The sequence below is a fragment of the Tachypleus tridentatus genome, chromosome 13 (genome assembly GCF_004210375.1).
Source record: "Tachypleus tridentatus isolate NWPU-2018 chromosome 13, ASM421037v1, whole genome shotgun sequence".
Lineage (NCBI taxonomy): Eukaryota > Metazoa > Arthropoda > Merostomata > Xiphosura > Limulidae > Tachypleus > Tachypleus tridentatus.
In genome coordinates, this window is record NC_134837.1 from 8,066,978 (window position 1) to 8,089,600 (window position 22,623).

The 22,623-nt window shown below is 31.4% G+C and overlaps 1 protein-coding gene across 1 annotated transcript; it reads right to left on the reverse strand.

Moving 5' to 3' along the window:
- Nucleotides 1-10,391: 10,391 nt before the first annotated feature.
- LOC143237093 (uncharacterized) lies at nt 10,392-16,172 on the reverse strand. The gene is made up of 7 exons (XM_076475961.1): nt 16,085-16,172; nt 14,244-14,314; nt 13,420-13,518; nt 12,674-12,700; nt 12,326-12,412; nt 11,775-11,826; nt 10,392-11,573 (listed from the first exon to the last, which is right to left on the reverse strand). Exons 1-6 carry the CDS (start codon nt 16,170-16,172, stop codon nt 11,803-11,805), a joined length of 396 nt encoding a protein of 131 aa, XP_076332076.1. The 3' UTR covers nt 10,392-11,573; nt 11,775-11,802.
- Between the last annotated feature and the right edge of the window lie 6,451 nt (nt 16,173-22,623).

The following is a 22,623-nucleotide window of genomic DNA, read 5'->3' on the forward strand; positions in this document are numbered from 1 at the left end:
GTGTGTTTAGAAACAAAAACTCTGACTCATAATGAACACGAAGGAAACGGACTGTTTTAAAACAATTTGTAAAGTAATTGTTTCTACATCAAAAGCGGCCCGGCATGGCCAAGTGTGTTTATGCGTGCGACTCGTAATCCGAGGGTCGCGGGTTCGCATCACAGTCGCGCCAAACATGCTCGCCCTTTCAGCCGTGAGGGCGTTATAATATGACGGTCAATCCCACTATTCGTTAGTAAAAGAGTAGCCCGAGAGTTGGCGGTGGGTGGTGATGACTAGCTGCCTTCCCTCTAGTCTTACACTGCTAAATTTGGGACGGCTAGCGCAGATAGCCCTCGAGTAGCTTTATGCAAAATTCCAAAACAAACAATACATCAAAAGTCTTCGTTATTTGGAGGACAACTGCCAGTTTCAAACGTTTATTTATTTAATGTGTTTTGAATTTTTTAACTCTAGTGAGGGAAACAATCTCTTATTTTTAGTTTAAAGTTTCAGTATCCTGTTCAGTCAGAATTAGTACAAAATAACCAGAGTCATAATGAGATTATTGTGATTTAGAACTTTTCGGTAAGACCTGTTCAACAGGTCAAAAATATACGGTTCAGATTTCATCACCTTAAGCAATAAAGCACATGATCACACAGGGAATATTGACGTCGCGTTAATCGCTTACGTTAAATGGAAAACGTGTGCAACATTTTTGTTTTAGCGAAGTAATGTAGGTTTAGGCTACTTGGCTTTTATGCGTTAACTTTGTTATAATTATTAATATCTTGTAATAAAGTTAACAGTTTAAACACTATACATGTCAACACACTTTAGGTTTAGATACTTTTGTTTGATAATTCACATGATTATAGCAGTTTATTCTAAATTCTTCTTTTAATTTGTCAAATCTTATCTAATAATAATAATTTTGTGCTTCGAAAAACAGTAAGAATAAACGGTAACTCAAAGTGCGAGAAATTTTATTATAATGTATTTTTGTGTCCTGTGAATGTTAACATGATAGATTAGAAATAAAAGAAAAACGATTACATACCATACACTTACACAAGTAGGTCAGATTTCTAAATTTCGATTACTCATCAGAAACTGACTAAACATCTCGTTACAGATAATTTGGACACCACGGACCGACCGAGTAAGATGCTGTAAATATAAAAATACATTACAAAAAAAATTTGTTTGATTCACTTTTAATGGACTTAAGGAAATGTAAATTAAAACTTTTTTTTTTTCACAATCTGTAAGTCATGCATTTAACATTCTAATAGTTAGAATGTTTCATATTCTATGGTATTTAGTGATATATTATTTTTGTTCTAAAGTAATGTGCTACTTGTTTTATAGCATTGTATTTGTGTCAATTAACAATCAAGTTTTGATGTTGTTTACTTACACGTTGTCTCTGAATCCACATAACCAATCAATAAGTAGGCAAAAATAAATTATATGGTGAAAACTAAACTGAATATTTTACAGGCATTATTAATATCTGGCTGTGTTTATAATCAAATAAAATAATATCCCTCTTGTGTAATTATTTTGAACTACTGCTGTTACTGGTCCTACAACTAAAAGTAAATAACCTTTGTATAATTATTTTAAACTTCTGCTCAAAGTATCCCCAGAAAGGTTGAACTCACTGACCTTTTCTCTAGAAATATATAAAATAAGAAATAATATTTTCTTTACTAAAAGACGTAATTACATGTTAACTCCGTCCTTACTAGAAGTGAACTTTTACATACTTCATTCTAATCCAAAGTTATAATTTGTTTGATTGTACAAATGTTAATTCACTTTATTTACTGTATTTTTTACTGTATTGTTTCATTTTCTGAAACAAACAGTCTAGAAAGTTCGTCTTTGCAATACAAAACCACGGCTTTCACCTAACCATTTTACAATTACCTTCTCACTCTGCTCGTTAAATAAATTAATTATCGGTGACTTTGTCTTATTGCCTTTATAATAAAATTACTGTTTTGAGAGAGTGACAGTTTATTATGTTGAAAATCACGCAGCCAACATTGTTTAAGTATGACTTTGCAACTCTACAGTCAATCTAGAACAAACAAAGAGAACGAACCCAATTCTAATTGACTAGCTGTATTATATTAATATTTTATACTTTAACAAACTGACTAATAAAACTAGTAGGGCAGGTGATTGATAATATTGTGTGTTATTTCATACTTGTAAAATTAGTCATATTTCTAATATAAATAAACCCTTCAGTATACCGCAATATCACCTAGCGGAAGAAACAATAAACAACATTTTGGAGAATCCCTCAACTTGAACCCAAACAAGAAACTAAGTAGTTGTTAGGTTAATAGACTTTTGGCTTATCCTATTGACATTTTATTTCTTTTTTTCACTTAAACCGTTAACTGTATTTTCAAATTAACATGCATAATATCAAAATAAACGTTGTAGTGAAAGTACCCTACTTAAATTTTGACAAATTCTGAAATCAGTATTTAATTTTGTAGATGACAATAGATGACGCCAAATTCTAAACACACTAGATGTGCCAAGTGAACGATCAAATTATTTTTAATCCATTATTTATATTTTATGTTAGACAAAGAAACCTGGTAATCAGTGATTTGGAGAAAACCTGGTGTTCTGATTATTGTGGCAAATAATAAAAAGTTATGTCACTGCTGCTTTGCTGACAAAATATTTTTTTTATGTTTTCGTACATATTTATGTTTCAATAATTTCAAATAAAATACAAAAATTATTTCTTAAGTAATAAAAACATGTTTGTGTCATGTTCGGCATAAATATATTCAAATCCGTTGTGAAATAACAGCAACATTTTTCTACTAGTAATAATTCTGGTCTTTTTGCTATAACCTAAATATAGGTCATACAAAGTCAGTTTGGTGGTTTTTTATTCTTATAAAGCAATGTTTGTATAGAAATGTTTAACCCTGAAGCTAACTTTACAATTTAAATTTAAATATATGTATATAATTTGAATGCATATAAGCTGTTTTTTTGCTTAAAATTGCAATAACGATATAGCAAGTCCCTAGTCAGGTCTGGAAGTAGGGGTTTCTTTTATTGTACATCTGCCGGTGGGATAGCTGTAAGACTTAGGACTTCTAACTTAATTCAGTGGTTTGACTCCTCTAGGTGGACATAGAAGACAGTCAGAAACGGGTTTTCTATAACTAAACATACACATTTTTCTGTCCAAAGTGGAACTCCTTTCATGTGTAACTTAAGTACCCAGTGACGAAAAAAAGATTTTGAAATATGTAATGCTGCTACCACTACAAATAAACATAAAGTATGAAAATGTTATTTCCTAGTGTATTACACACTATTACATAAGTAATATTATAATGAGAGGCTATCATTAAATAATGGATGGAAATAAATGTTAATAGACGAGAGGTACCTTTATAGACCATTGTTCTGTTTGGTGACAGGACTGGAACCTGTGATCCACAGATTACAGAAGATGAAGTAAATATCTTACCATTTTTGAACAACTGTTACCTTTGTAAGGGATTTACTATTATGCATTTTTTTAATACTGATATTTGTTTCAGTTAAATATATATTTAGAATTGCGTGTTTTCGGCCATTTGAAATCTTAATACGTAACACCTGTACTATGTAACGTAACTATAAACAAGTTATTTAAAATCTTCTTTTTGTAAAACAGTTATATTTACTCCCGCGTGCTGTTTAATTAGAAATTAAAAGTTTGATGGGTTTTGTTTGTGAATTTCTTTACTAAAATTTGTAACATTTTTAATAGGTGGCAGTGTTTTTATTTTAATTACATTCTGCTTACTATCTTTGTGGAATGAAAGAAATTGTTATTGTATTTAACGACAGCCAATCAGCTCTGATTAAGTGTTTTATTTACTTTTAACTTGATAATCAGCCTTAGATAGTTTGTCTTTATTACCCAAGTACATTTTCAGGTTTAAAAATGATTCATACAAAAAGCATAGGATGAAGATGTCCCCTGCTGGTACAGACTTTTAAGTCTAAAGGCAGGGTGTACTGACCAAGTGTAAGGTACCTTGAAACAATGTGTGATAAACATGATATAAGTTTGTTTACCAACTTCACTGGTAATTTACGATTCTCTCGGCAGAAGGATTGCGATATATTATTATCAGAATATATATTTTTCTATCGATATTAAATATCAGAATTGGATTTATACAGTTTAGTAATTAAGCTCACAATACACGGATAGTCTTTTTCGCTGATATATACATTGAATGTTATAGTCTTAGTGACAACAATATAATATTGAACACAAGTTTTGTTTGAGGTGTTGACAATTCACAATATATTTTTAGACGATATTTAAGATTTAAACTCAGGTGGAAACGTGGTAAGATTGGACACTGATCAACTTGGAGTTTGTACATGAAACAGATACAGGTAACTATGTTATAAATATTTTTTAAGAAAAAAGAAAAAAGACATTAAAACTTAATAAAATTGAGTATCACTTAATATATTGAAACTTTCATTGCTTGATACAGAGACTAACGATTCCTTATTTTTAACTACGAAATAGTTAAGTGCTCAGCTCACTACACATTTTCCTGGGTCGCATGGAATGATCCATTGAAATTTATAAATGATAATGCGCCAAGTGTATAAATAAATATACCGGACTACAAACAGTCAGGTGTCACTTTAAATAATAAGGTTGGGTTTAGTGATGATATTTTTATGTAAAGATCATAATGATTATTAAAATAATATGACTTTAGTCTGGTTTACCACCCATAATGTGATTCTTGCATGTGGTCACAGTATAATTTGTCTCTCAGAGAAAATCAGTTTAAAAACCACAAGAAACAATAAGATAAAATTATTCATTAAAGTTCCTGAATTTCCAAAAAACTTGTCTAAGACACGTGCCCGGCAACGGTCAGTCGCAAACTCTCTCTTTGTAAACCTGAAGATGACCTAGGAAGGTCGAAACGTTGGTCTCTAATTTTCAATAAAAATGTTAATACCCATACTAGTCGTTCTAAAATACATTTTTTATTCAGAAGTTGCCAAGAACTGTATAACTTTATTATGATTAACATGCCAGCGTTCCATGTGAACAACTGTTTTTTACTTCTTTTTGAACAACGTTAAAATCACCTTGGACAACAGTAAGAATTTCAAACTGTGTGGTTAAGGTCTCTAACTGATCCAAAGTTTCATCACAAGTCGTAATTTCTTGCAAACTGTACTTTACTTCCAGCAATGTGTGATTTTGTGTTTCATCTAAAGTAACTTTTGTCATCATTTGTATATCATTCTGTAAATCCAGAGATAAGATAAAAGGGCTTATTGCTGTGTATCATTTGAAATTAGTGAAAAATAATGATTAATTATTAATAAATACTTGATATTACAAAATAAAGTATGACAGTCGGTTTAAATATTTTTGTTACATAGTTTGGATATATCCGAAAAAACAATTATATCCACTGAGTGTGAAATCGGGATTTACCCTACGGGCACCACAGAAAAGTTCTCTTCAACTCCAACATGCGAGAATATTCTCTTCTCGAAATAATCGCTAATCTTGCGTAACTGCTGCCATCTATGTCCTATACTGTGATACAGGGATGATTTTTAAGCATCAGCTGACTGACCGACCATGTGGAACACGTGCTTTAACTTTCGTGTTTTGTAGCTGATTTTATTGATTTATGGGTGACTTAATTACTTACATGTTACATTTGTAATACTTATCATTGTCTCTCAGCAATTACAGTACATATCCTCTTACATGTGACAGTCTTTGAAATTCACCGATATAAGGCATTTCTATTTGGATAATTGATTATTTCTGGTGAATCAGCCTTGAAATTAATTACGCAGGAACTCTAATTAAAAAATAACATAAATAACAGCTTTAAATTATCTTAGATTAATTATATAAAAGCACGCTTGTATTTAACTATCTGTCTGCCTGAAACGTTTCTCGCAAATTTTTAATCATATGTTATAAATCTCATATCGTTAGGAAGGCCTATGTTTGAGAAGTCCGGATTACATATAAGATTTTCCATTCAAAATCACTTTACCTGTTTTTTACTTAGTGAAACTTTTTAATGCAATGAAAGTGCTACACAATAGCGCTATGTTATTGTTATCACGTAATAGCTTGCTTCCATTTAAGCTTTAGTTGTTTTCTTTATTTGAAAAATACTTCACAGGTGCAACAGAAGAAATTCATTCGGATTTTATTCACGTGTTCAGATTATTTATATAATATGCATAACTCAAATCATACATATGTCATTTGCCACAAAATTTTATCAAAATTGTAAGCATGCTCTATGGAAAAAAAAAATGTAAAAAAAACAACTAAATATTGAATTCTTTAAACAGTTGGTAAACATTTTGTCTGAAATATTTTCGTTACAATAGTTCTTGATCAATCCCAAAATATATTTACATTTGTCAATTTTGGTTTGTTTTGAATTTCGCACAAAGCTACACAAGGGCTATTTGCGCTAGCCATTCTTAATTTAGCAGTGCAAGATTAGATGAAAGGCAACTAGTTATCACCACATACCACCAACGTTTGGGTTACTCTTTTATCAACGAATAGTGGAATTGACTGTTCCGTTATAACGCTCACACGGATGAAAGGGCGAGCATGTTTGGTGTGACGAAGATTTGCACCCGCGAACTTTGAATTAGAGGTTGAGTGCCTTAACCACCTAGCTATGCCGGGCCATTTGTCAAATTTAAATACAACCATGTATTGAAAGTATAAAGTACTAAATTTATTGTATTCAATAATGTCTTTGTATTGTTGTATTGTTGTTTGAAATTTCGGTGTTTCTGGTATTAATGTTTATGACGTCCTCTGGTGAGACAGCGATACATTTTCAGATTTACATCGCTAAAACTAGAGTTTCGATTCCCCTCCTTAGACGCAGCAGATAGACCGATATTCATTATATTTTCATTACCTGAAAGAGAATACTTTTAATACATAACGAATATGTTTGTAACTACAAATGACCGACAGTCCATTCTATGGGTTGTAGATCAACTGAAAGGTCAGGACTTGACTTCACATTGCACGTGTATAACAGGAACATGATAATATTACTCATGTGCAGCAGTCACATTATACAACATGGAGACAGGAGCAAAGATGGCCAAAGGTAAGTCGTGTACTTTGTTCAACCAACAACAACAAAACCAATTGGCATTATTACATGATGCTGTTCTGAGCATTTCACTGCCAGGGTCACTGTTATTTCACTAATTTGTTCTTACATCCAATATGGCGGGACAAACAAAACTGGTCCAGGGCATGATCGACGTCACGTGCATAACCTATGTTATAGTCTCGCAAACGTTACCTTGACACACCTAGTAGTCTTGCACAATCAACTAACACCCATAATAAAAACGGATTTAATACTATTTCCATATCTTTGTTTCAGTTTAACATATGTTTATAAATGATTTAATTGGAAAACTACAAATATTTGACCAGAAACGTTTATAGATTTCGCACATTTCAATCTCCAGTCGATACTATTTCTGCAAGAACATTAGGAGAAACCGTACGTCAACCAAGTATTCGTGTCAAGCAAAGTGTATGTATGTATGTAATATATCAAAATATATTTATGTTAAGAACATATCATAGATTTCACACATATCCAGATTTAGTTAAGTTCTAAATTGGGATTAAACTTTCCGACTATTAGAAATCGTAAAACGTAACATCTACTATCAACAATTTTGTACAATCTTCTTTTCGTAAGACAGTTTTGTTTACACCCGTGTGCTGTTAATTAGAAACAATACGTGTGATAGGTTCTGAGTATGAATTTTTCTAACTTCTGGTAAGTAAATATGTTTAATTTTCATTCTCATAATGTTTATCAGATTCAATTAAAATTGAAATTTGTAACATTTTCTATAGCTAGCAGTGTTTTGATTTTAATTATATTCTGTTTATTATCTTTGTTAAATGAAAGAAAATCTTATTGTATTTAACGACGGCTAATCAACTCTGATTAAGTGTTTTATTTACTTTTAACATGTTAATCACCGTTACATTACAGATAGGATGTGTTAATTATTCAAGTGAGTTTTCGGCTTTAAAAATGATTCAATGAATTGTTTCAATGCTTAAGTTAGAATGTTTAACTCTTAAACTTCAACAACTATCACAATTTATTTTGAATAAGTTTCTAGAGATTTCCTTAGTTCAGACTAATTAGTCATATATCTTTAAAGTCTGGACCCACATTCAGGAGAATGCAGTCATGTTTGTAGAAGTTTTCAAGAAAATGAGACATTTCTTTGAAGTTACCTTTATTTCTAATATGCAAATTAGCCATACCGCTAACGTTACACAACATGTGTCAGAATATGTATTTGTGTCTATTTCAATTTTTATACAAAAGTATAGTAAAAATATGTTTGTTTGTTTTTCTGATATAAATGCCAAAGCCTGGCTGACACTATGTAAGGATATGTGCTACCTAATAGTTAGCTTGAAAGTGATGTTGTATTTAGGTATCTTTTGCAAAAGCTGTAAGCTGTCTTGAACAACGTGTGGTAAACAGAAGGATTTGTGAAATGTTAATGTAGAATGTATAATTTTTTATCAGTATTAAATATCAGTATTGGACCGTATAGAATTCAGTAATTAAGCCCACAATACAAAGATAGTTTTCTTCGGTTGTACAAACATGAAATTTTATTGTCACCACAAAAAGAACATAATATTGAACAGAACAATATATATGTAAAAACGGCTGGTTTGAGTTGAGAAAAGTTTTATGTACAGGAGCGAACAACCTTTCGACCTTTTTTGGTCATCGTCAGGTTTGCTCCTCTACATAACAATTTTCTCAATCCAAACCAGCCGTTTTTACATATATATTTTTTCCTAGAAGTACGTTTTCTCGTCATCATTGATTAAGCAGAACAGTTTTATTTCTAGTATTGATAGTAATTCACAACAACTTTTAAGACCATATTTAATTTTTAATCTCAGATGGAAATGGTAAAATTAAAAGTATAAGACACTGATTTATGTCATAAATATTTTTAAAGCAGAAAAAAAACACATTAAAACTTAATAAACTCGAATATTACTTTACATTATGCTTTGAAATATTCCCTGTTTAACACAGCGACCGACGAATCGATACTTACAACCAGGAAATAGTTAGGTGCTCAGTGTATGCTTGCTCACTAAACATTTTCGTGCCGTTTAAAATGATCCGTCCAAATTATAGGTCATAATGTGCTCAATGTAGACATAAATATACCGGACTATAAACACCACGTGTCACTTCAAATAATAAGGTTGAGGTTTCGAAAATATTTTATTTATACATCCCAAGGATTATTACAATAATACGACTTTTGTTTCTTGTACATTAAAAGAGGTCCACCTACATGAACGACAACAATTTCCAAGTGTGTAGTTACAAACATTCTCACAGAATTCTTCACTAGAAACGCCATAAAAAGTGTTAATAGACACATATATTATGTGTAAATACTTCTATCAGGAACACGAATTGTAGTGGGCATAGTTACATACGTCTTCACAAAATCGTTTCACAAGGTACACTATGTAAAGATTGTTCGTATTGTCTGTTTTATGGAAAATATTTGTTAAACCTCAATTTGTTCCTAATTATTAACATCATTATATATGAGATACTGTTCGCTTTCATGAATTTGTCAAGTAGTGAGAACCTGAGGATTAAATAAACGTTTCTTTCTAATTGGTTTTACATGTTTTAAAATGTATGTGTAACGCTATACAAAGGGAATTCAGGTGTTCATAGTTTTGAAAGGATAGACAAAAGTGAAAGTAGCTAGACATCAGATGCTCATCTTCTGTTCTTGGGCCACTAATGTGTGACCAAATAGAGGGATTTGACTGTCATTCTTATAGCGCACCCACATTCCCCACAAAAAAGCATTTTTTATATCAACCACAAAAGCTCTAGGCCACATCCGAGCTCTGGTTACTGAAAATCGAGTTAATTTACGACCAAAGTGAACCATAAATTTAATAGTTCGAATTAAACCCTCGAGCGACCCAGCTGATATGCAGACAGACAAATAGAAACGAACATATACATACATAAAGAATTTTATGTATTTTATAAGCTGCACTGCGAGAAACATGGTTTCTATACTCGTGGTGGCCAGAGCTCATATAGCTATTTGTGCTTAATAACAACATAGACCGATTTATCATTCCAGTAATGTGGTAAGTCGCGCAGACGTATTTGTTACTCTATTTTACATGTTAATCAATAAAACGTTACTCTAGTTTTGAAGCAGAAACATATGCGAGATTCTGAGTAACTAAATACAGATATAACGGATATTTTTTTCAAAACCGAACTTGTCCTGAATTGTTATTTCTTTTCAGTACGTGTTCCATTGTTAAGTACGAACAGCCATAGTGCAAAGAAAAGAAAACAAAGAAGCAATGTTACTTTTTTCTTTCACTTTTCACACCATCACTTGATTTAAACCATTTTGTTCGTAGCACAGATCGGGATAACATGCTCATGAAATGGATAACTGTAATCACGTAGATATTTAATATCTGGATACAACTTTCACCCCTTTAGGGTTTTTATAATGGATACAGATTTTATTTTTACAGTTTACATGAGCGAGTTTCCATAATCCGTTTTCTGGAACACTTGACTTGTATCATGGATGCTGCAGATGTATTTAATAGGAATTGAATAACGAACGTACTATAACAACTCTTCAAACTGGATCCTGTTCTTAATATTAACTAAACAAATACGTTTAAAGAGATTTTTTTTTTTTTGAATAAGGAACAACCCAATAATGGTTTGATGTTGCTGATGTACAAACTTCATATTGAAGAACGCCCTCTTCCGGTTACTCAACATTTCAATACTAATATTGTTATAAGTTTTTTTATAATTTATTATTATTATTATTTGTACTATGAAATTTGACTAATAAGTACGAATTTAATTTTAAGTATTTTTAGGAAAGGCAGCGTAAAAATACAAAAATTCAGAGACTGTATCTCTATTCTTCTTTGTGACATAAAACAATGCACCAAATTCCACGAATATCAAGAAGTTCCATGTTTGTACTCTACCAGTTAAACAAGGGTAATTCGTGGGTCGCAGGTTTGAATCCCCATCACACCAAACATGAGTTGTCGGTGGTATGTGATGACTAGTTGCCTTTCCTGTAGTCTTACATTGCTAAGTTAGGGACTACTAGCGCAGATAGTCTTCGTTTATCTTCGCGAGAAATTCAAAACAAACCAAACTAGTTAAACAAGGCACAAAGAAACTGAAGATGCTGAAATAATTTATTGGATAATAAAACAGATAAACAAAATGTGAGAAAAAAACAACATCGGATTAATAATATAGAAGAATAATATAAAAAGATTGTTCTTCCTTCTTTTATTTTTACTATAGAATAAAAGAAATTTAATGTTAACAAGAAAATTGGAAGTTTTTGGTTTTTATCCTAAAAGAATGACTGGGTTATTCATTTATTCCGCTAACCTGGAAATAAATATTGTGAAAAAAAGAACCCCAATTAGTCGCCGTCAAATGGTAGTTTAATTTAAATTAAACAAGTAAGTATTTGCACTTTGTTTGTGAAGAACATTTTAGGTTTTACGACAGTAAGCTACAAAACATTTCTTAAACATAGAATTAAGAACAATACGATTATTATATCTGTATTAAACAGTTGTTTCTTACCATCAGTCTTGAAGCTAGAGTAAGCGGTTCATAGATTCTGCTTTAAACAGTTCTTCATTGAAGAAATAGAAAATATAATATTGAGACGTTTGTTAAAACAAAGTTATTTGTAGAAACAAAAACAACAATCAAGAACACTTACATATACATTGTTATATAAAGTGTAGGCATTATCTTAAAAACAACAACAAATGTATACATTTTTATAAGTCAATTGATAAATTATTATAGAGATAAAATTACAAGACAAAAACGAAATACAATTTATGACGTTTACTTTTGTATAAAAATCGTTCAAATAAAGTTGAGAAATTAGATAATTATAACCAGAACAAAAAATATAATGAAATATATTAACCATCGTTATTATATGATTTATTTTGACATGTTTATTACAGTTCAGAGTCAATAGTTAATAATAGCAGCGTTTATTTTTGTTTTTGGTCATAATAAACTAACATTTTGTTTTATTTTCCGTAATTCAAAGTATTAATATTCTCTCTATATAGATATATAATATATAATAAAATAATACAATAAAATAAACTTACCAAGAGGACAGTTATATCAATATTTCTACTTTCCCTGTAAGCTCTAAGTCTGTTCAGGAAGGAAAATGGAGATTCTCTTTGCCGAATCTGTTGATTTAATGTTTAGAAATTATATTGATTTATATAATTTACTTGATACGAAAATACGTTTAACATATTACGGAAATAACAACACCTTTAAAACTGAGCACTGATATATAAAACTAAATTGGAAAACTTTTCAAATATAAACAGAATCAAATCATTAAACCATTCTATCATCCCATAGATTATGAAATATTATTATGAACTTTGTGTTAATACGTCTTTAATGCTTTATGCAACATAAAAATGATTTAAAACACTTACCGGTCCATTTCCTACACAAATTTCAAACTGAAATAAAAAAATCAAGAAGAAGGGTCAGTTTTTTGTTTAAAATATCTCTCGTTTTCTTTTATTTAATCGGTTACATTAAACATCTTTATCATAAATTTATTTGTGTTAATATATACTTATAAACGATTTTCAGTGACATTATAATCATTGTACGATCTACTTTCGTGAAACATAATTCTGAATTTACCTGTAACGTTGAGTAACCTCCAATTTTCCTTGGGAATAAAAGGTTATGAAAGTGAGTGTGTTCGAATTTAAACTACACCAGCATGTTTTTCAAAATTAGAGATATGTACAAACTTTCACTGACCGATACTTGCTATCATTCACCAAGCTTTGTTGATCTATGTTACTCGAAACTAAAGTTCTGAGTTGCCTGGGGCATAAGATTGATTTATATAAGATAAAAAAAAACGTTTATAGAACAATTTGCACCACTAGAAACACTAGCTACTGATACAAACTATAAACTAAATGAAAATATTCATAATAAGTTATTCACACAAAGTTACTACAATTGTTCCTGTTGAAATTTTTATCAACAGTGCTTGAAACTTTCTTGGTAAATAATAAACAAACAGCGTGTTATTAGAACGCTTATTCAGAGAAGAGAAAATTTTGAAATTATTTTGGAAAATACACTTAAAACAAAACTGGAAATGCTTAGATAAACACTGACTTGAAAATAATCTGTTAATTCGTATGTGTAGATTTACCTGGAATCTGGTAGTCACGTTGTTACAGATTATGTTTAGAAATTCTGCATTTGAAAAACTCGGAGCGGTCTGGTTCTGGCATCGTTCTATAGCGTTTCTCTGACGTATAAACAGAAATAAACAGTGTCATGAACAATAAAGGATGACTTATTTGTTATAGTTATGGCGCTGTAAGAGATTTGCAACAAATACGTAAAAAATATGTATGATATTTGATATTTTGCAAGATAAAATGTCATATAATCTGAGAAATAGACATGGATGTCTTTAATAAAACAATTCTGGAAATATTCTATTTTTCACGCTTACATATTCAAATATATGTATATAAATTATGATACAAAATGAATTGTTTTATATTAAGTATAATTACCTGTATATAATCGTGCTAAATAATGATTTCAGAAGAGAATTCAACAAATTTTATACAATAATACAATACGTGTATTCATTATGTATAATACCGCATTAATACAGTCTTTCTTGATCCGTGACAAAAATATATAAGAAACAAAATATAATACATTTATACAACAACAGTATTCAATTATTCGTCACTTGGATAACAATACATTTGTATAACCACAACAAAAGCACTGAAGTACTGCTATAGTAACTATCAACATAATATAGTACAAATATCATCACTACATGCATGTTATAGTATAAATATAATCAGGACAGTCGTGTTGCAGTGTTTACTAGCTGCCTTACCTATAATCTGCAACTGCTATATTTAGTACGCACAGCGAAGGTAGCCTTCGTGTAGCTTTGCTCAAAATTCATAATAAACCAAACCAAAGAAATAGTAATATTATACTCACTTCAGTCAGAGACGAATTGTTCAGAATGCATTCGTAACGCGCCATTCTTGTTTCTTCTGCAACATTCTGATCTGAAACATAGCAAATTTGTAATTGTACTTTTTTTACAAAATATTGGTGTTAAACCTATTATTTTTAAATTATTAAACATTGTATTCTTTATTTAGTCCTTTATAAATGTTCGTGTATTAGAAGAATGAACGATGAAATTACTCCAAGCACACTTTCGCTGTATCCATTGCCGTTCACACCATAACAGTTGATGTTGTAAAATATGGTTTATGTAGGTAGAGTTCCATGTTTGAAATTTTCACTGCTTATTTATCATAGACAAGAATAATGGTGTTGGTTTGATGAATGTAGATTCCAAGAAAGCATTTGACAAAGTGTCATATTAAAGGTTTTGGAATAAACTTGACTCTATTATTGTGGGGGATAAACTATGTAATCGTATAGAAAAGTGGCTTAATGGAAGAAAGCAGGGGTTCTTATCAATGGAGTTCAGGTAATATGAGGGTTGGAGGTTCTAAACTCTGTCTCACTGACCATGCTCGCCCTTTTAGCAGTTTGGCGTTTTAATGTGGCAACAAACATTACTATATTTGGTAAACGATTAGTACAAGAGCTGGCGGTGAGTACTGACAAACAGCTGCCTTGTTTCTAGTCTTACGCCCCTAAATTAGATAGCTCTTATGTAACTTTACACGAAATTCAAAAGAAATAAACAAACTAATATGAGTATTACTGTTATATGAGTATTTTATCTTGATCTCGCATACATTTGTCTTGTTGTTTTCTGTTGTATTAATTAATAACACATTACCCGAGAACAGTGGAAAAGACAGTTTTGACGATGAATTGATAGGATTAAATATTTAGGTTTAAAACGTTTGTGACAACAGTCTCACGTCAAGTACTCCAGTTCAAGAGCCTAATTCGATGAATTGGGTAAAACAAGCATTCTGGGATAAGTCCTGAAGGTTATTATATTAATGCTCATGTGTGTGTATAGTAAGAGCATAAGTTGGGTAAAGATAAAATATTATTCTAGTTATGGATCGCTCTATCTGTTCTTGTTGTGTAATTAAGAAATATACTTTGTATTAATAAATGAACTGTTTAAGTAAATAGAAATCATGTAGCTTTCTTACAAGTAAATAGTTGTAATTTTAATACGTTTTGAAAGGTGTTCTTGACTGAAGGATAGCAACTACAAATAACCCTTGACAAGCAACTGTTGACTGGATAACTAGAAGATGGTTATGGTGGAGGTTAACTCGAAATTAACTTATTAGTAGTGGTTTATTAGAATAATCAATTACTTATAAGGAACTGACAAATCACTATGGATATTAACAACAGAACTGTAGACTGTGAAAGTAAGGTGGTTGTAATCGAGACTAAATCTGAATAAAATCGTCCATAACTTCTTATTAGACTAAGCAATAATTTATAAGTGACTGTGGAAGTATAGGTTATTAATAACAAGAACTGTATATTGTGAAACATCCATTAACAACAGAACTGTACACTGTGAAAACGACAATGACAAAATCAACAGAACTGTCACCCTGTAAACATGGCAGTTATCAACAACAAGGAATTTACACCTTGAAAGTTCCATTGATATTAACAACAAGAACTGTAAACAGTGAAAGTGTCATTCTGTAATCATAATTTTAGCTGCAATAAGTTCTCGTTTATTTTTACGAGAACTGTCTCTAAGAAAATATTCTGGGTACATTATCACATATAATAACAATGTATCTAATGCATAGATATAGATCCGCTTAATCAACAAAGACCATCATTAGAACTGCCCAAAGATGATTCGTACTTACCACAAAATATAAAATTGAGCAGTGATCCACCGTAACAAATACAGCAGGACAAAAAAATAAAAGCAGCGAGAAGAGCTCTATTCTTCATTCTGTTGGTATTATGTTGATATTAACGACTGTCGCTTGTTATATAGTGTTGGTTGAAGAAAGAAAAGGAAATTTCATCATGCTATCGGATTTCTATTCAGACTGTGTTTCGAGTACTGTAGACATTACGAAAGAACTATGTAATACGTGCAGAAATATTAACCATGAACGGCATGTATTGTTAGGGATAAAGTTTTCTATATCACTGTTGTTATTGTGTTGTACCTATCATTAGAGGAATGTGTTTATGTGCGTGCATAAATTATGGCAATGAAAATGAAAACTAAAAAAAAACATCTTGTTATAAAAGAAACGTCTATTGTTTTGTGAAAGCGACCTTTTCACATACCATTACACTAAAATATTTTGCATGTGTTTTGCTGTTTGAAAGCTAATAACAATATCAGTAGAAGAACATTATTAAAGTTGTTGTTATACCAAATATCAAACTGAGTATTAATTTACTTACTGCGCATGACATCCAGTTGATCATTAGCAGTTATTAGTTTCAATTATATCGTTGCTATGTGTTATTTTACGGGGTAGATGTGCCATTCAGTTACAGTATTTTATTAATATATTTTGTGTTACATAACTTAAATAATATTTATCAGTATTATACTGGTATAAATTGTTTTGCGCCGGGGTTATTTTCGCTTCAATATAGTTGTAAAGACAGTCTACAAGTTATTCTTTTAATATGATCCAACATTATACATCAACCCTATAATATTCTAGATTCTGAATATTAAGGAAAAAATGTTCAACTTTTGCATCTTACTATATTGAGACAAAACACCAATTCGATCTGGAAAAATGTACAAAATTCTACATTTATTAAATAATGGAAAAGCCCACAATAGTCCAGGAAATTTTAGGAATAAATAGAATTAAAGAAAACCAACAAATTCAGAAAAATATTATAAGACAACCAAACTCACTTATGCTCCGCCCCACTCGTATTAAGGTAGATGTCAATGTTACTTCCGGTTCTTTCGGAAACAAATATAAACCTGTATAGAAACCTATATCTTCGTCCTGTGTTGATCCAACTAGCTGTAAGTAGGTAACTAGCTGTCAACCAACCAATCAAGGAACGTCTATCAGTACGGGCCTTTCACACTCTCCCCTCGATGTAGTATAATTCACTTTATTCTCAAATACAGTTATTGTTATATATCTCTATGTAACCCACATAAAACATGGTGTTACAAAGCAATTTCAAACTTCACGGCTCCTAACCTTCACAAACAAGCCGAAGAGGGTGACAGTTCTCTGACCTCTCCAGAATACATTTTTTTTTTCCTAATATTCTAAATACCTACCAAGGAGGGAAGAAGAATTTTACATACATTACTACAAACAGGTTGCAGTAGCAATATACTGGGCATATACGTGTTGTAGTACTACTAGAATTAGAGTAAAGGTGTTTCATTATTAGTATAATGAGTACAGAAATGTTGTAATAAAATTATAATCACTACAGAAATGTCAGAGTACGTTCATCGTAGACATGAACGTGTTCTCTAGTTGAAAGCCTCATGAAAACACTGAACTATCTCCGACACCTACCAAGTTATAGTATAAAAATTTCAAATCTAGTACTTGATTTGTAAATAGTCTGTATAATAGTTGTTATAGATATATTCTAAAACCAGAATAATCACCTTATATTGAACTTCCGTTATTCTTGATCTTTACTATGAAATAAATAAGCTCTAACAAGCGTCCCTAACTCATGACCTCACACCTCTGAGAAGACATTTCTTCATTATTACAGCACAGTTTTCTTAACATCAAAATCTAAGTTAGTAAAACGATTAATAGAAAATATGTACAAGTCTTTATTAATATTTTTGTTCTCTTTCTTTTTAAAATTTCTGTTTAAAAATCCGTTGTAGAAATAAGTCCGTGGGTTTTAAAATTATTTTGTTAATGTTAAAGTGTACATATTAATGACATAAGTCCGGGAAATATAAAATATTATTTTACTTTTAGTTCGCTCTATCTATTCTTGTCGTATAATTTATAAATATACTGATTTTGTAATAGTAAATGATTCTTGCCTCCTGCATTATATCAAATCACAATAAATAAATTGAAATACTGCAGTTTTATAATCAATTAAATAGGTTTAATTTTAATACGCTCCGAGAGAATTCATCAGTAGAATTTTATTAGACTATCAAATTATTTATACCGAACTGAGAAAACACTGTGGTTATTAAAACGGAACTGTATATTTTGCAAACACTGTGTATATTAACAACAGAACTGTATATCTTGCAAACACTGTGTATATTAACAACAGAACTGTACACTGTCTAATCACTGTGGTTAATTTTTGTTGTTGTTCTTGTTTTTGAAACTGGACACAAAACTACACAATGGGTTGTCTGTGCTCTGCCTAAAACGGGTATAGGAACTAGGTTTCCAGCATTGTTCCGTATACAGATTTGAAATAGAAATTCAAAGTAAATCAAACCAGTTAACACTGTGTTACTGATATGGCTTATCCTGTAAGAGGTTTACTCTGCTTTCATTTCGATATAGTTTTGATGAAATGGGTTTAGAGTTTAAACGATTCTAATAAAACTTTTTTTTTAAGGAAACTCACACCAATAACAGTCACGCTGACATCCATATTTATCTCTCAGAAGTCATATTGACACCTAAAGAAATGACGTGACTGAAAGCGGAACTATTTTTACTATCTACCTTTCTGTGCAAGCATGGCGATTTTCTGTGACGTTTGTTTTGTGCAAACAATTTTGTATTTACAGCTTTGACTGAAGATTTTCATGAACCATCGTTACAAGGTAAAATGTCAGCAATTTGGAACATCTATGATGAACCTGTACTCCATCCTTCTAACAGTGACCACAGACTTAGATGTCACTTCATTAGTCTTGTTGACAGAGACAGGGGTTATGGACATTTCTGACACGAAATACCCACATATTTTCAGTTACCTAGTTTTCAGTGTCTGATATTAACAGCATAAAACATTTAGATGGGTGCACAGTGTCGGAATCATTAGTTTTAAATTTCCAGTTGAAGTTAAACAACTGATAAAAAAACTATTAAATTGGACTCAGATGATTTCTATATAATCACCTTTATTGCTTAATAGTACTCCATGTGTCCTTACAGTTTATATCGTTCTAAATTTAAAGAGAATCAACTTGTTTCTTAGATTATTTGCTAACGTTAAACAATTAGATCTAGATCAGAGGCCTAATACTGATAAATATGGTAAGTTTTTGATGCAAGAGTCTATCCAAGTATTCACAATATTCATAAAACAAGCACTACATACAGGATGATAAATGGACTTACAATTTCTAAGATAATATAATGTGTTGATGTTATATTTTCATATCTGTGAGCTACTGATCCTGTTAACAACATTAGGACTAAGACGGTTGTTAAATTACCAGTAATTCACACATTAATAAAAGTTTAAGTATTAATAGTATATTTCAGATACTAATCTATATACATTATCATAACTGTGGGCTTGGTTGGAGTATTGCTTTATGTATACTTGATTGTGTAACGTTAAACAGACCGAGATTCTTCCTGGTTCTGTTTAATTAATGCAGCGTCCATAACTTGCATAACCCTTTTACTGACCCTGGTAGCGTCAGCTCGTTACAGTCTATATATACTTCACTGTATCGTGAGACATTTAAAATATCTAGCGATGCCTCAGTTGGGGCTTTATCAAGAAACGTTCAAGCCCATAGTTTGAAGTTTCTGTGTTTCTAGTATTAATATTTATGATGTACATTGGTGATACAGCAATAAGTCTTCAGATTTACACCTCTAAAACCACAGGTTCGATTATACTCAGTAGACACAGCAGATATTCTGAAATTCGTTACGTTTTCATTTTCTCTTTAAAAAAGCAACTTTTTCATTTTTCTTTTCATTTTTATTTATCTATTCCAAATAAAAGTGAAGATGTTTAGATAAAACAAAAAGTGGTTTGTTTGTTTTGGAATTTCGCACAAAGCTACTCGAGGGCTATCTGTGCTAGCCGTCCCTAATTTAGCAGTGTAAGACTAGAGGGAAGGCAGCTAGTCATCACCATCCACCGCCAACTCTTGGGCTACTCTTTTACCAACGAATAGTGGGATTGACCGTCACATTATACACCCCCACGGCTGGGAGGGCGAGCATGTTTAGCGCGACGCGGGCACGAACCCGCGACCTTCGGATTACGAGTCGCACGCCTTACCGCTTGGCCATGCCAGGCCTAACAAAAAAAGTGGACGATGACTGTTTTTAACAATGGCTTTACTAAAGTCGTACAATGAGGACATTTATTATGATTACAAAACTGTTTTATGAGAGAAAATGAATCATTTAAGTTCAGAAAATTGTAGACTTGTTGATTTCATTTTTATTGTTACAAACAATTAGATTGTTTTGTTTTTGAATTTTACGCAAATCTACTTGAGGGCTATCTGCACTAGCCCTACCTGATTTAGCAGTATAAGACTAAAAGGAAGGCAGCTAGTCATCACCACCCATCGTTAATTTTTTGGTTACTTGTTGCGAAAGAATAGTAGGGTTGTTTACAATATTATATCCCTATGGCTGAAAGAACAAGCAACGTTGGTTGGACAAGAATTCAAACCCGCAACTCACAGACTACGAGTTCAACTTGCAATATCTAAGATCATAACACAAAAATATCAGAATGCATATTCGTTTTACATGAACGTTCTCCTCTTTTATTTATTTTTGTTAACAAACATAATAATAAAAAAATGGTAATTGTGGTAAACGAAATAATAATTTGATCTAAGCAACAGTTTCGTTTCTTCGTAATTCGTAAAAACATTCTTACGTGGCAGAGAAAATGGATATTATTTTCAAAATATATGAAGCTGAATTATGGGAAATCATGGCACCCAATATACTTCTGTTCTTGGAGAAATCTAACAAACACAATCTGTTAATTTTCGTGTCTGAGAATACTGCCAGCTTTCATAACCTGTGTCTTTCAACATAATTTAACATGTATACTGTGATATTTGGTTTTTTGAGCCATTAATACTCTTGACTGTATATTTAGTTATCACTGTAATAAGTTGTAGTGTTTTCATTGATCTGCTACTTTCATGAAGGGATACTGTGTAAAAAATAATAAAAATATTTGTCTAACGAAAGTGCGTATTCTATATCAAATACGTTTTCTTAAATTAGTCTTTGTGTACAATATTGTGCAAAAGTGTTTGGACAAAAAACTATTTTGTTATTCTTTTCATTTTATGAGCTAATTCTTCAATGCTATTACTGATTGTAAATTTCAACACCATGGTAACGACTCACTGACAATTTTTAACAACTAAAAAGTCAGGGTGAGAATACTTATCATTTTGTAGAGTTTCATATACTTGTACCAAGGGCATGTCATAAGAGTTCTGTTTGAACAAACATAGTGATCAAATTCAGGCTACAATGTCTTAACTATATAGAAAGAAGCTTGCATATAGTACCAGCTAGAAGGAATCAAATTAATAGCAATCGACAAATAAATCTTGATAAAAACAGTAATAGCATGTATATGACGACATCTCGTCATTCCACAGCCCAAAAAAAGGATAGAATTATCAGTAAAGCAGAGATTTTGCATAAAAACTATATGTGATGCTACTTGGGCTCTCAATCAAATTGTTGCAGGCTTAAAATGTTCACCAAACACTGTCGAGTACACCCTGGATCATGAGACCAATACAAATAAATTTGAAAATAGGAAATAAAAAACAGAACATCTAGATTCAATGATACTGGTGTTTATGCAGCCTTCTGGAGAGGATGCCACTGATCTTAAGCATGAAATAAATGATTGTGTACCAAGTGACAGAAAAGTGTTCAGACTTACACTATCAAGAAGACTCAACGAAAATGGAATATACTGTCGTGTAACATTTAAAAAGTTTACTTCTATCTTTAAATATTTTTCAAAGACTGAAATTTGCTAAAAAGTACAAAATTGGACTGTTAATGATTAGAAAATGGTGTTATAGATTAACGAGGCTTGTTTGAATTATTGAGTTCAAAGCGTAGGTTGTACGTCTGGATGAAGAAAGATGAAAATATTTACCTCACTGCATAGCACTTACCATAATGCATAGGAAAAACAGTGGGAAGGGAGTGTTTGTCTAATGATGCGACAGGAGTTATTTGTAAAACATATGAAAAAATGGACCAGTGCAAGTACTATCAAAGACTGATCTCTCATGATACACACAGTGGTTTGCGTATTATTGGTAAAGGATTATATTATTAAGAAGATAATGATTCCAAATACTCATCAAACTAATGTAAAAAATAATTAGCTACGAAAAAAGCTGCTGGAGTCATTCAAATGGTTTAGTGGCCTACACAGAACCTGATCTCAACCCAATAGAGCAGATCTGGGATTTGATTGATCAAAA